Below are 15,405 nucleotides of genomic sequence, written 5' to 3'. Positions count from 1 at the left end.
ATTAAAACAAAATTTATCAACTCCAGATCAAAATGACTTAAACCATACTTAATACCACTGACATGATATATAAGAATGAGCATTACATCAAACGAGGATCAAAATACTAATCAGTTGAACATTATACAAGAACCTCAACGATTATTTAATGTCACAGTCTAGTCTTTATAATCCAAAACATACTATTATTAGCTATTCTTAAATCATTATAATGCTTCTACCAAATTTATACACTCTAGAAAACGTCATGAGCTGTACAGGCAAATTTGCTCTGCTTCGTGCTACATCACCTTGATTTTTGATGTAATGACGCAAGGTTTTTACAGAACTTACACAACTTTCAATAATATAATGTACATATCATGCTGATGGAAATTCGAAGCAGACTTGAATAAGACTTTGAATGTTTGAAAAAAAATTTATGATAAGTAAAAATAAAGAATGTAAGAAGTTACCTGCCGCAGTTGATAAACACCACCAGTTGCAATATCTGGCCTAGGTATCACCTCAACAGCAGCATACTCGCCCATATCATTCAGCTCTTGAATTTCAACCCACAATTCAATTTTTCTTATCAATTCTGACCATCTGAAATAAAAGAAAAATCTAGCAAAAATTTGTAACACACAAAAACCGAGTGAAATGAAAGTTAATTTTACAATGAAACAAATAATTAAAATTACAGCTTTGTGTTTGTTAAGTATAATTTAATTCTTATTTGTCCTTTTTTCATTTAAACTTCCAATATCATTTTAGGTTTATTACTGTTTGAACTTTTATTTCTTTCATATGTTTCTTTAATGAATCTGACAACTATATACTATTCGGAAGTTTTCAACGGTACTGTGCGTACAGGTTTCTTTGTTGTTGTTCATGATGTTTTATTCTTTAAAGCAGCGTTTCTTAATTTGTTTGTTAATGGAATCCTTTCGAATGTCCCCTTTCTTCATGGAACCTTTGTTATCCTTAGTATTACAGTTTGTATGCAACATTCTAGTAATGGTTTACTTTCAATAAAAACGCTTTTTTTTTCAACTTTAAGCACTAGTTTAAAAATTAACTTGAATTTCTCTGAATACTATTTACAACTCGTTTGAACGAAAATTTTAAAGTTTTTATTCAAATGATATGGGTAGTTCCTATTTTTACTATGACAGATACTTCCTGAACATCAGGCTTTCTGGAAAAAAGTTGCATTCTCAGATCGGATTCAACACTATGTATGTGGTGATGTTTATTTTTTTGTTGACAGATAAATTGAAAACATAATTTAGTTGCAAGTAGTAAAAATGCCAACAAGAAATTTCGTGACAATTGAGGACATTCATCTGTAAAATTGCACCAGAATTTCCCTGGATGGTATTATTTTATATTTTAAATTTCTGGTGCAGGGAAGAATCTTTTGCCATTTAAAAAAAAAAGAGTCGTTTTATAGAGCTGACATAATTGAATGTCATACTATGACAATAAAATGACTTTTTAATCTAAGATTTATATTTTCTCAGCGGAAAATACTCCATTAGACACTTTACTCAAACCTAATTTTTAAGTGACTAATTTAACCGTTTTGTTTAAAAAAAAATGCAAGTTTCGTGCAATCCTTTAGTGATTTCCATGGAACCCTGGGGTTCCACAGAACACAATTTAAGAAACACTGCTTTAAAGAAATGCAACTCAATTCTGAATGCTTTTTAAATTGGCATAACAAAATGCTAAGGAATATTCTGCTGCTGAACTTGTAAATTAGAAGAAATCTATACAGAATTCAATGAAAACTTTTGGATATGAAAAAACTGTTCTAAAAAATCTAAAATACACTATTATTATTTATTTTTAAATCAATAACTTTAAAAAAATCCCCAAGGAACAAAACAGATGATAAGTCTCACTTTAATACCTGCATTCCTTACCTCCCAATTTGCATCTTTATTACTAACTTCACTTCATTAAACCAAAGTTTCTTAACCTTCAATTTGGGTAATTTAATACAGTCTTACTTGCTGAAACCAGTGTCATTTACTTAAGCAGGTCCAGCAATAACAAGCCTGCTTAGGATTTTAATTGAACCAGGGAATAAATATCCGTATTATTACCGATCGGCAAGGGATCGAGATCGCATCAATTGGACGTCAACATCCCATCCAGGTTTTGAACTGCTGAATCCAGCACTCCGATGGCCCCACACTTCTATTGACAAAGCTCCTTCTGAACAGTGCTCAACAAATTCTTCAGTCACATTGATGATAAATTCCTAGAAGTAATACAATTTCACATTTAATATCAAATATACCTGCAAAAAGTTATAATATAGTTCAATTCATTAATTACCAAGGGATATGCCACATTTTGTGTAGAAGCTATTCTTGAACTTCAAAAAATATTTATCACAAAAAAATCTCGAAATAATCAAGTTGAAGGGATTGCAAGTTTAGTTCGTTGCAATAAAAAGTTTGTGGCAATAAAATTAAAAAAAAACTAAACCGATGAAAATTAATTTAAAATATATTCACTGAAGAAGAGGGTGCTCTCCTTCAGCTCTCTCTTTCTCTGTCTTCATAAGAAAAGAAAGGAAATTGATTTCAACATTAGTTTAATTCTTTCAAAAATAAAGTGCCAAACAAAAAATTCAAGTGAAAAAAATAGTGCAATTAAAAGCTTTTGCTGAATAATAATATTTCGCTGTAGAAACCATAGTTTAAGAGAAACCATTATTTCTCTAGAATGATAGTTTCAATATTACCCAAAGGGCAATTAAAACAAAACTTAATATTTAATTCATTATTATAGAGATTTCAATGTAGTGGTCCTAGTTGTAATGAGATTTTACTGTATAAAGTACTTTTAATACTTTTACTTAGATTACAAGGGTTTTATAAACAAAAAAAAAAAAAAAAATGCATTCATAACATTACTTTATAGATTATTTTTTTCCAAAGTACATTTTTTAATAATCCTTTTTTTTCTGTTTTTCAAAAATTGTTTTTAATCCTTTTTTCTTCTTTAAAAACTTTTGAACTAGCAGTCTTTGTAAAGATATTATTGATTATTAAAATTAACTGCTATTACTAATAATTATCTCCCCAAATTAAATTGAACGCTCTGTATTACTTTGAGGGTTTGTTTGTTTTTTTCTCAACTTAAAATAAAATAAAGTTTGCAGTTCCTTTATGGAAAAATAAATAAATGCAAAAATCTGCCTAATTACTCAATCCACATAATCTTGTAGATGGTCTTGAGTTGGAAAACTGAGATTGTATAGTTGTGATTGTTTATTTGCTTCTTAAATTAATTTGTTACAACACTAATTGCAGCACATTCCTTAGAGAAACACAATTTTTTTTTCATTGGCTGAAGAAACAAAGCATTATTTCCTCAACAAGTAAATGTAAGAAATGGCTAATTCTGGTCTAATATTTTAGTTCAACAATCTGTTTAGAAAATGCAAAAAATACCAACCTGAACATGTTCAAATTTAAAAGTCATGCAATCCTTTCCTTTCCTTGATGCAGGATATTCAGGATTCACAATGGGCGGAACTACAACGGCATCTGGATGACCCCAAAAAACGTATTGGCAAAATACAAAATTTGACAAAGAGGGAGGCAAACCAGTTGCAGATTTAATAGAAAGCTGGAAAAAAACATTAAATCGTTAAATAAAAAATTGAACAACTATGAAAGCAAAAGTTGCAATAAAGTATTTAACTTGTAAGCAAAAACACAACCAAATAGTGAGGGAGGAAAATAAATAAATAAAATGGCAATTTTATTGCAGAAACATAATCTAATATCAATATAGATTTGAAAGTAAAAACTTTGTTTGAGTAGAACATGCATGATGATTATCAACACACTACAAAACTATTGATGTACCAGAAAGCATAACTATGCTTTGCATTTGCATAAAAATGTTAAAAATAAAAATCCTCTGATGAATTCTTAAAAAATCAATCTAAACGAAATAAATATTTTCTGTTACGCTAATCATGGTATAAAAGTTAGCGAAAAGTATAACTAATCCTACATATTCAGCAGCTTAACTCATACACTTTTTTGAAAATTTTTAACAGAAACTTCAGAAATGCTTAAAACTCAAAAACAAGCATAGCTTTACTTTGTTGAAAACAGCAAATGCAATTCATATTGGAAAATATCCAGAGCACTTCACTAACACTTAAACATTAGAATAAATTTTATTTTTTCCTGAATGCAGATTTCCTCAATACAGTAAAACCTGTAGAATTGATCACCTGTCCAAGTTGACTGCTTTTTTCAGGTATAGAATTAGAGTTATATCATATAAAGCAACCTTTATAAGTTGACCAATTAAGTAGTACACTGCAAGTGGTCAACTTACACAGGTTTCACTATACTAGAAATTATATTAGAAGTCAGAACAGGATTCAATATCATGCCTTTTGCTTGTTTATACTAAAATCTTATCCGTGAGTCAGCAGATGATTTTAATAGTAACAATACCTGAACTGCAATTTGCCTTCCTAAATTAGTTTCACTTGTTTCATGAGAACTGTCTTTGCTTTCTGAATTTCTCTCAACTTCTGACTCAGAATTGTCCAAAGTATCCAAAAAGCTTCCTTCCAGCTTACAGATCTCAACATGAAGTCTACCAGCAACCTGAAAAATATAACATATATTTTGATCAAATACTTCAATAGATAATTATAGCATTAAGAAATTATAGGGTTTTTTTTTTTTTTTTTTAATGGTTTAACAGTCTCATTTGTTTGAAAAAATTGAATTACTTCTCAATTTCGTCCAAACATTTCAGTAAAGAAATCACGAAAATTTTTAATTATTTAGTTTGATTGAGATAAAAAAAAAAAGTTAACTACATGTATGAGAGAGAGGAAAATGATATAAACTAAAGTAAACTTTATGTAAAGTAAACTTTGTTTTGAATTAATTAATTTATTTTTTACTAATTAATTAATTTTTTGTCCTTTTGCAAAGAAATGAAGCAAGTAACATGTTAAACGCATTTGTTGTCTTCAATTGACCTTTCAATTGCTAAGATATTTGCTGTTGAACATTGTCATTATTGTTTCTTTTTACACTTTAAACTATCAAATTTAATAAACTTAAAACATTACTAAGAGACAAGATAAAGGACCTGAATCCCACAATCTTTGCCTGATTCAACAAAAGTTTTGCACTTAGCTTTCACTATTCAACAGCCCCCAAAGTTAGGATGGAAACCACTTGAAGGTCTATGAGTGCTTGTTGCAGTGAATAGGTTAATCATTAAATTCAGTGACTTTTATTCAAAAAATCTAAAAAATTTTTAATGAGAAGCTTCGTAAAATATCATCATTTGAAAATATGGCAAGAAATATTAATTAAAATACATAACTTGATCATGAAATCAAATAGCAATAAATCTGGGTATCATAGCTCTAGTTTTGCCTAGTACAAATAATGAATAAAAATGAGACTTTTTAAATCTGTAAATATAATTTTTTCCTCTGAAAAAAAAACAAGGATAAATTTGAAGAATCTTTAAATAATGCTTTTTTGTTAAAACTTTAGATCAATCCCAATTGTCAACAATCCCAATAAAACTCTAGGAAACAAAGTTGAAGAGTAAAGCAAGACAAAGCTGAGAGTAAAGCTATTTTGTTTTGTAAGCTAACAATTAGCCTACACAAAGTTTAAAAATAATGAGTAATATACAGCTATAAATGCAAAAAAAAAAAAAAATAATAATAATAATAATAATAGTAATAAAAATAAAATGTTTTTTGGTTACTAACCTCTCCCTGTTGACTAATGATAGGAACTTGATAATCTAGTTTCACATCATGAAACAGAAAATCCAAGAACACGTTTGCAACACCAATTAAGTTATGATTTTCTTGGGATTCATAAAATGGATCCATTGCTTTTGGTGGAAGTCCCTCCTAAAAGACATTGAAGGAAAAAAAATCAATCCGAAAAAGATGAATTTCAAAGTATTTGGATATGGTTAAAAAAGAAATTGATTTTTTACATGGAAATGAAAGACTACATATTAAAGCAAGTTCAGTTAAATTAAAAAACTACTTATTTTAAACACTATATATATGGTATTTCACAAGCACTTTTTCCTATGTACTTCACTCCTGTTGATAATTAATCATATATAATCAAGTTGTAATCATTTGTAAATATACAGGCAAAACAAATGACCTTTTGATTTTCTACTATGGGCAAAGCCGTGCGGGTGCCACTGTTATTAAATAAAGAGTTTTCAACTTGAAGATAAGAATATTTTCTAGAAGTTTGTTTCTTTGAATGCATCTTTCAATATTTAACTTAGCATTGTAAAAAAAAAATTAAAAAATACTTACTACAAGTCACTTTCTATTTTAGATTTTTAGCCGTAAAACATTGCTTTTTACATGGTAATTCTAAACTTTTAAAAATATTTGATTGTATTTTAGTTAATAACTTTTTTAAAAATTTGAGATCCTGACAGGTTTTTGTGCAAAGTTTCTATTAACCGAGATTTCCGATATCCGAGGCACTAGCAGTCCCAATTAGCTCGGATAATCAAGGTCTAACAGTATTTAAAGCTCTCTTTATCATCTTTTCTACAAGGAGAGAAAATTAGAAAACCTGAATCATTCATGGAATTTAACTTTCATGGCAGTCAGAAGTTAGTCATAAAACATTAAGAGACAGTTCCAAAAACATAAAACAAAAATTATACTGCATTACAAATACAGTAGAGAACCAATTATCCGGGAAGTTCGGGACCATCGCTATCCCGGATATCTGAATTTCGCGGTTTTCTGAATCGCTAAAAACCTTTGTTGGCCGATTGTTTATAAAACTTAAATTACTATAATAAATAGTAATACATATTAAAATAAGAAGAAAACAGTTCAGAATTGCTTATAAATAGTGTCGAAATATTAAAAACTACTAGTGAAAGAATAATTTAAACACCAAAAAACTTCAAGTTGTTCATAAGACCTGAGACCCTCACATTCAATCTGAAAAAGAAAAAAAACCACCACTTTTCGATATTTAAAACAAAAAAAAAATGAAAGGAAGGGCTAAAAACAAGTTTTTGAACGGAAATGTGCGATTTTCCTGATATTCTGTATGAAAAAATTTGTTTTCATTAACGCGTTTTGTTTTTAAATTTTTTATAAAGATTTTGTGTTTGTGATTACGGTGGTTATTGATAACTATTGCTTTTTTCAATATCAATAGCAGTTTGATTTATGAGTTCTTGCAGTATTATTACAGTCATGCGTTTAACAATTTCTAGATTCCACAATTAACTATCCAGAAAATTCGCGAATCTGGTTTTCGGCGTTTCCCGCAATTTCGCTAACAACACTGGCGCTCTAAACGGCTTTAATTTTAAAGGCCATACAATAAAATATTGCATTAGAATTCGACAATATTCATTTCTTCATTTCTTTACTTTTCAGTTAGAATAAAACACGAAAATTTCCGACTTAAGAGTGTACTTCTTAATTCAAGAAATATTTCGGAAATTTTGCCCCGCGTAAAGGTCAACCCTTTAAAGTTCGTTTTTGTAAACATTTTCCCCAGTTTTACGTAAGTAATATGATATTTATTAAGAAACAGTTCATATTCTTTTAGGTATGTTAAAAAAAAAAGAAAAAAAAACTTAATTTTTCAAAAATTGTCGAAAATGCATATTTTTAAATAATGGCGGGAAAATCTGCAAACACTTGCCGGTTTTCTGGTTTCCCGGTTTTTTGGTTCCCGGATAAAAGGTTCTGCACTGTAAAAATGTTATGAGTTGCTTTAACGTAATTAGTGAAATACTAAAATATTTCTTCTAAGATTTTACTGCTATAATTCGAAACAAGGCAGTTAGAAAACTAGCATAAGAAAGTTTATAGAATAGTAACTAGAAATAATAAATTAAAAATCAAATAGGGAAGCCAATGTAAAAAAAAAATCACTTTTACAGAAATTATCATAGCTTTTTATGATAATATATAATAGCTGCTATATTGAAAAATGAAACAACAAGCATAAAATACTGACTACAAAAAACAGATATTTGAATGAAAACATGGGAGGTTTTCAAAAAAGTGGCATTGATGCTGCATTTCTAAAAATAACTAAAGAAGAAAATTTTTGAGATAGAAAATAATAGGAAAACAAAAGAAATATTTTGTTTCTGTTCTCCTACCTTCATATTTAGACCTTTCTCTTTCCTCTCCTGGTACATTTCACGCATATCTATTAATTTATTTTCTAACTTTTCCATAGACCAAACTTGGCCATTTTTGTTGCGACGTTTGACAAGGACCGCAGGTTCACTCACGAAAGCACCTTTCTATAAGAGGAAATAAATAAAAATATTAGTACAGAGTCTAGTAGTACAGTTAGTACGCCTAATGAAATAGCCATTTTGCCACAAAAAAATATTCTAATAAGTGAGATATTCCATTAAACAGGATCAAAATAACACACTACATTGGTTTGGGACATTGAAAATTTATTATATTAAGCAGGATATTCTTTTAACCAATATTCTAAAAAATGAACTCAACAGTATTTTAATCAACAAAATGATAATTCTCACAAAGAAAAATGGTGATTGCAAAGACAAAGTTAGATAATATGGGTTAAACGCATTTAATTATGAGAAACAAACTTATGCAAAAAAATCCACATAAAATAAAACTTTTAGCAATTTAAGTACTTATGATTCGTAACACAGGTATAGGTTCAAATTCAATGAATATTTACTAAATTAGTTACTTCATTTAGCTTTCTTAAAATAGCTCCTTGCATTCTGTACTAACCTAAATTATTGCAGTGATTGTATACATAAACTTACATTTAAAAGGCTGTTTTCAAACAATAATATAACTAAATAATAAGATGTATCTTAAAATGTCTTATGGGAAAGGAATTTTATTTAGGTACTTCCAGGACCATTCTAAAGTATTTGGCATCTTATTGTAAAATTAATAAACATTTAAATCAAATTAGCTTCAAACCATCTTTTTAGAAAAATAAATGTCTACATTTTGAATTAAAGTTAGCATAAGTAATCTAAACAAAGATATTTTAACCAAACAAAAAATCTGCTAACCTTGACATCTACTCAATAAAAAAATTGCTTTCCCCCGTATATTTTTTTTAAACTGCAGCACTGGGTAGAATATAACATTAAGCAATCTACAAAACATTTCTGTTTGAAGTAGGCGCCTCATATGAAGTTTAAGGTGACAGAGAGGTAAAGAAGAAAAAGAAGTATTTCAACTTTTGAAATGAAATGCATGCCTTACTTTTCGATTGGGGCTGAGATTTGCAGCAGGGATCTGAAGTGTGACTTTGAACTCCGTTTCCTTGCCCATTTCTTCAGCCAAAAAATTAGCTTCTCGTACAAGACCATTGGCCCTTACAATATCTTCTCGCAGTTTAGCTAAACTTTTCTTAAACAACTCATCTCTGAAAAATAAAAATAGAATATAGTCAAATGATGCATTGAGCTCTTTTATACTTAAATTGTTTTATGCTTTATATAACTGTTTTATATGTTGATAACTGGAATCAGCAAACAAAATTGTTTTTAAGCCAAGCAAATAGCATACTGATGAATAACACTAGATAAATTCAGACATTCTTGGCTAGTTTAAGGTATAGATAAATATCTCTCAGAAAACTCTGACAATAGTAACATACAGATAAGGAAGTTAAAGTTTAGTTTTGTCATATTTTCTTACACTTTTTTTTCTTTTTTTGTGTCAGGTGAAAAAAGGGTAGTTCCCTTTTCCCTTCTTCCATTATAATAGAAGCTTCTTGTCTCAAATATAGAGATAAACACAAGCGACCTTATTAGCCAATATGACAGAATTACAGGAAATTATTTTTACTGTTGCTATTTTTTGATACAGGCGTTAAAAAACGAATTGTGTGCGGAGAAATGAATAGCTACTTCATAGTTGTATCTTATGTTATAGTATATTTACTTCTTACAATTAATAGCCTCATACATAGTGCCTGGAAGGCCCATGATGTAAAATCCAGGGCTGTGGAGTCCGAGTTGGACTGATTTTGGGGTAAAGGATCAGAGTCATAGTCGTTAGCAAACATGCGGACTCCGACTCCGGGCTTCTTTTGTTCTTTCATTTTCACTTACTCTCCTTGCATTTTTTAAAAACTGACTACCAATTCGTTCGATTACATGTATAAAAAGCTACTAATGAGAAAATAACTGCCATTATGTCAATTAGCTAGCTTGAGTGCTTACCGAACTTTCTGTAGCCGTCCCCTAGTTTGTTTGCTTTTTAACTTAACTAATAGCAACTGTCAGCAAACGGTTTTGTTGCCTAACATTTTCAAGTAATTTTCAAATAAAAATAGAAATATAGTGTTTTGTTCGATTTCAGTTATAAAATAGTAAAAGGAACGTAACAATTTAGTAAATCGAGGCCCGTAGCTCAGGTGGAAACTTTTGAGGTTGATCGGCAAATTCAAATAAGTTCTGGTGCAAAAGCACGAATTCAAAAGATCTGATGAAATAATCCAATGTTTTTTTTCCTTTATTCAGATTACTTCTATAAGCTTGGTTCTCGCCAAAAAGTCGCCATAATAAGTCTAAGTGATTTCTTGGTTACAACACTCAATAATTGTAGTTAATCTTAAAATCTTCATATTAAGGTTAATTCAAAAGCAGCCAATAAAATTTAAATTAAAAATTTAGCGAAGAAGAAATATAGGTATAGTAAAAGCTATTCGTACAGATTTGTATGCCACCGCATTTTGTGCAAAGTTTGCTCCTGATGTATATGTGCCCTATTTTTGTTCAAATTATATTAATGAAAGATAATTTAAAATATATTTGGGAAAATTTTTTGAATTAAAGTATTTATTAATTTTATAAATTCTTAAATTAACTTTGGGTGTCACCTACGCGATGGGTGTCACCCGGGGTAAACCACCCCCTCTCATCACTTAAGACTTAGAAAAAAAGATTTTTTTCTCTCGAGTTACAGCTTTCAAAAATTGAAAGCAAACAATTTGATGAGTATCTATTTGTTGAACATTAAAGGGGGCAAATTAAAAGTTATCCTTTTCAATTTTTTTTAAAGAGGATTTTTAAGTCATCTCACATTTAAACTCGTAACTATTGGAAAATTTGATTTTGAAATTGAATTTCTAACGTTATATGCTTCTTGGGTTTACAATAAAATATGAAATGCAAAATTTTCATAAAAAGGAATTAATATTTCAATCTCTGTTTAGAGGTTTTCCCCCTTCCCAGAGAGGGAATTGAAAAAACACAATTAAAAAAAAAATCTGGAGTCGGAATCGGAGTTGGAGTAGGCGTTTCACAATCCAAAAGTCGGAGTCGGCCATTTTCCTTCCGACTACACAGCCCTGGTAAAATCAAGCGCTTTTGCAATTTAAAAAAAAACATAGGTGCTTGGAGAGGGGGCAGGGATTAGTGCACCTCCCTAGCTTATAAAACATAAACTATTGGAAAGAGGAAGATTTATATTTGAAACTATAAAATGCATCATAAAAACACTAAATCACATAGTTCTCTCAAGGTTTACAAATTTCCAATTCAATCGCATTTAAATTTAAGCTAAAGGAAACAATTTAGGCTACAATTTGAGCAACTAAATGATTCTTGATTGTTGAAAAAGACACCAGTCGTGCATTGTAATTGCAAACTGCTGAACATGTCAAAACTTGTTTTGACACAAAATTACAAAAAATGTTGTAATCACAAAAATAAAACTTATAACCCCTCACACGTACCCCCTTCACACAGCAAATCATTTTCAATGACAAAAGATTAGTAAATACAAGAAAAATAAATAAATGAATTCAATTAACTTAATGGAATAAAAATATCTTCATTATTTTCTATTAAAACTGAAAAATTTAAACGATGGATTACAGATATCAGCATCTTCCATCTTTTTAAAGATCAAACTAAAACATTAGAATTGAAGAAGAAGCATTGTTACAGCCTCGAAAAATGAATACAAATAGGATATTTTTAAAAAAAAAAATGAACAGCTACTTCAAAAGTACTCCATTCATGGCACTAAATGAAAGTTTAGTGTCATTGAATAATATAATGCATAATAACTGGAGCAAAGAAAATTTATTTAAGCAAAACTAAAGAGAGCATTAAAAAAAGACAGACAGAGCAAAAAAGACAACTTCCACAGCATAGACCTAAAAGCTTCAAATACAACAAACTAAGCAAGACTAGAAAAAAAAATGCACAAATTTTTTTTTTCATTGGGGGGATTCTAATATTTTAAAAGAATTTTTTAAAGTAGTTTTCAGAAAATCATACAAATATATCAATATATTCAATATGACACATACATACAGTGTCTCCCAAAAGTGTTCGTACACCTACGACTTTCAGCGAAATTGGGCCCTATCCATTGGTTAGAATTAATATTTCGGAAGAGGTATTTAACTATAAGATCTATGATCAATTTTTAACAAAAAGACGTGAAAAGTTTTTAAAAAATGTTAAAATTTAATTTTTTTTAAATAAAAAACTAAAAAGTGCCGAAAAATTTATCTCACAAAAGTCTTCGTACACTCTTAAAAATGTCTATATATTATTGAATAATCTAATTTTTATTAAGTTATTATTTAGCAGAATATCATGCAGTATCAACAACACCTTTTAAACGCCTGGGAATAAATTTCATTCTTTTTTCTTTCTTTTTTTTTGCGTAATTTTTGAGTAAGTGTTCAACCACACTTTGAGTCCTACTGTTTCTAGCTCTATTTTCGTTTCAAAGCTGTATTTTCGTAATCTAGCCACCAGATATCTTTAAATATGCTACATTAAATTCAAAGCTGAAGATTGAGGGGGTATTTTCTAAACTTGAGGACAATTTTCGGGGCACTAGACGCAAACGTTGAAAGCCATGTACTTCTTATCGTTATCTTAATAAAAAAACAAAGTTGTTTCCGATAACAAAATTTTTGGCTAAGAGTTCAAAATTGGTTTTTAAAATACTTAAAGGAACGGCATGATTCATTATTTCATCAAAAAATTCCAAACTACCAAGTCCTGATGCTGACATGCACCCTCACACTAGAACACCTTCACCGTCCTAATTAACTGATCCAACTAAGTTCTTAAGATTCAGTTCCAAATTTTTTCTTCTACTTACAATTATACAACAACTTAACCAAAAATGTTGAATTTATTTTCATCTATAAGTAAGTCGTTGTTTCAAAACGTTTTGAGCGTATTTATCATTGATTTTGCGACGAAAAGCGTAAGCTTTCTGTTTTTCGCACAACCAAGAAAATTTCTGCGGGAAGAGGTCCCATTTAATCCAGCTAATCAGAGAACTTGGTGAACAATTTTAGGTAAAAATTAAATGTAAAACTTTTCATTTAACTCTGCAGAAACATTTATATCACTCAAATGTGTATTTTTCATAATTTTTTTTAACTTTAAATCTCCGATCACGCTTTGTTAACTTTGCCATTTGACATTTTCTTACATTGTTTTCGGTCCAATTTTTTTCTTTAAAGCATATCATCTAGCACTTTACTATGGAATGCTGTAAATTATCTAATTTTGAGACATTTCAAACCAATTTAAAGCTACCGCGAGAAAGAAAAAATCAAATTTCGAATGGTGTTTGTTGTTTTTTACGAATACCAGCAATTTTATAGTAATAAGCACAATATTAAGGAATAAATGAACAAAAATTTAAAGTCAAATGACTTTCAAGGGTCAACACAATGCAAAAATATTAAATAAACGTATATGATAATTTTAATCATGAATTTATTCGAAAAAATTTGAGTGTGCGATGACTTTTGTGGCGCGGTATTTCTCTGTCTCTTCGTTTTTTGACCCATTTCAAAAAAAAAAGATCCGTCAATAATTTTACAAAACTACAGGTTTTTATTTAGAATGATATAGGAATGATGTGAAAAAATACTGGACTTAATATTCGAATTCAGTTTCGCGTTATTTCGGTTTTACTAAAATATTTCAAAGTGTACGAACACTTTTGGGAGCCACTGTACATTAACAAATATTTATGAGTTCAAAAACATTCTGCTGCAATAAAAATATAGGCAAAGTTGGAATATGCATATGTGCCTGATAAAACATGAAAGTTGAGGTTTTTTTTTTCTAAAATAATGAATTATTATTAAAAAATTAAAAAATACATCCAAAACCATTTTTGCTATTGCTTTATAAAAGCAAAAAAAAAAAAAAAAATTGAATTTTTGGCATCTTGAATTCAAATTATGTTTTTCGCAATCACGAGCGTGTGTTTGTGTAGGCGCATGTGTGTAGGTGCGTAAGTGTATGTATGCATGTGTGTGAGTGAGTGTTGTGCACGTGGGTGTGTGTGTGTGTAGGCGTTTGTGTGTGTGTGTAGGCGTTCGTGTGTGTGTGTGTAGGCGTTCGTGTGTGTGTGTAGGCGTTCGTGTGTGTGTGTAGGCGTTCGTGTGTGTGTGTAGGCGTTCGTGTGTGTGTGTGTAGGCGTTCGTGTGTGTGTGTGTAGGCGTTCGTGTGTGTGTGTAGGCGTTCGTGTGTGTGTGTAGGCGTTCGTGTGTTTGTGTGTAGGCGTTCGTGTGTTTGGGACATGGACGCCACCACGCCCAGCAAAAGTGGATTCCGGGGGACAGTGCTCAGGACCAGCCGCGCTGCCGCCGGTGGACGGTGGTGCTGCAGGCCTGGTCCAAGCTGAAAAAGGAACCACAACGCCAAACCCAGTCAAATGAAAGCAATAAGGGTCATTCCATGTCAAGTGATCCAAAATTTGGGAAATTTTTTCCCTCAACCTTTTGTATTTCTTTGAAATTTGGCTCAGCGATTGTACCCTTTGAGGTTATCAAAAGTCCAAATTTTTAGATTTTTAGCTCTATTATTTTTTTATTTATGACACTTTGATTTTTCGAAAAACCCGCTTTTTTTCAGGGATGCTTGAGCATAAAATGGACGATAACTCAGCACCAAATATAGATAGAAAGATTTGGTAAAAAGCATTTTAAAGTACATTAGTTGCTGTTTAATGGGATATGCAACATGACTATTTTCAAAAACATTTTAATTTTTAAAAAATGAAATTTAAATTTTAAATTTAAATTTCTCAAAATAGGTATAATGAATTTTTTTAAAAAAATTCTCAAAAATTTTTGTGTATTTTATCTTCATTTGTACAAAGTTTCAAGTTGGGATCTTGATGGGATCATATTTTTATGAATTTTTAAATAAAATTTGACTTATGAAATAATGACATTTTTCCGATTCTAACTAGTTAAAAATGGGGTTCTCTCACTGGGGATGGTCTAGTAAGTAGTAATTGATCATAACTATGCTTGAAATGAGCTGACGTGAATTTGTAGATTGGCAAGCACCCCCCCCCCCCCCTCCCCGCACCACCAC

The 15,405-nt window shown here is 30.1% G+C and overlaps 1 protein-coding gene across 2 annotated transcripts in view; it reads right to left on the bottom strand.

The window, feature by feature from the left end:
- Positions 1-15,405, bottom strand: part of LOC129221132 (kinesin-like protein KIF13A) — a 209,222-nt gene that overhangs the window by 39,207 nt on the left and 154,610 nt on the right. For both annotated transcript variants that reach the window (XM_054855576.1, XM_054855577.1), the window contains exons 17-23: positions 9,287-9,449; positions 8,179-8,325; positions 5,771-5,917; positions 4,479-4,634; positions 3,457-3,630; positions 2,094-2,251; positions 456-588 (exon numbers count right to left, since the gene is read on the bottom strand). In XM_054855576.1, the coding sequence (XP_054711551.1) occupies positions 456-588; positions 2,094-2,251; positions 3,457-3,630; positions 4,479-4,634; positions 5,771-5,917; positions 8,179-8,325; positions 9,287-9,449 (1,078 nt within the window). The remainder of the gene's footprint in view (positions 1-455; positions 589-2,093; positions 2,252-3,456; positions 3,631-4,478; positions 4,635-5,770; positions 5,918-8,178; positions 8,326-9,286; positions 9,450-15,405) is intronic.

Source organism: Uloborus diversus, chromosome 4 (genome assembly GCF_026930045.1).
Source record: "Uloborus diversus isolate 005 chromosome 4, Udiv.v.3.1, whole genome shotgun sequence".
In the NCBI taxonomy this organism is placed as follows: domain Eukaryota; kingdom Metazoa; phylum Arthropoda; class Arachnida; order Araneae; family Uloboridae; genus Uloborus; species Uloborus diversus.
This window is presented reverse-complemented; position numbering and strand designations above follow the sequence as displayed.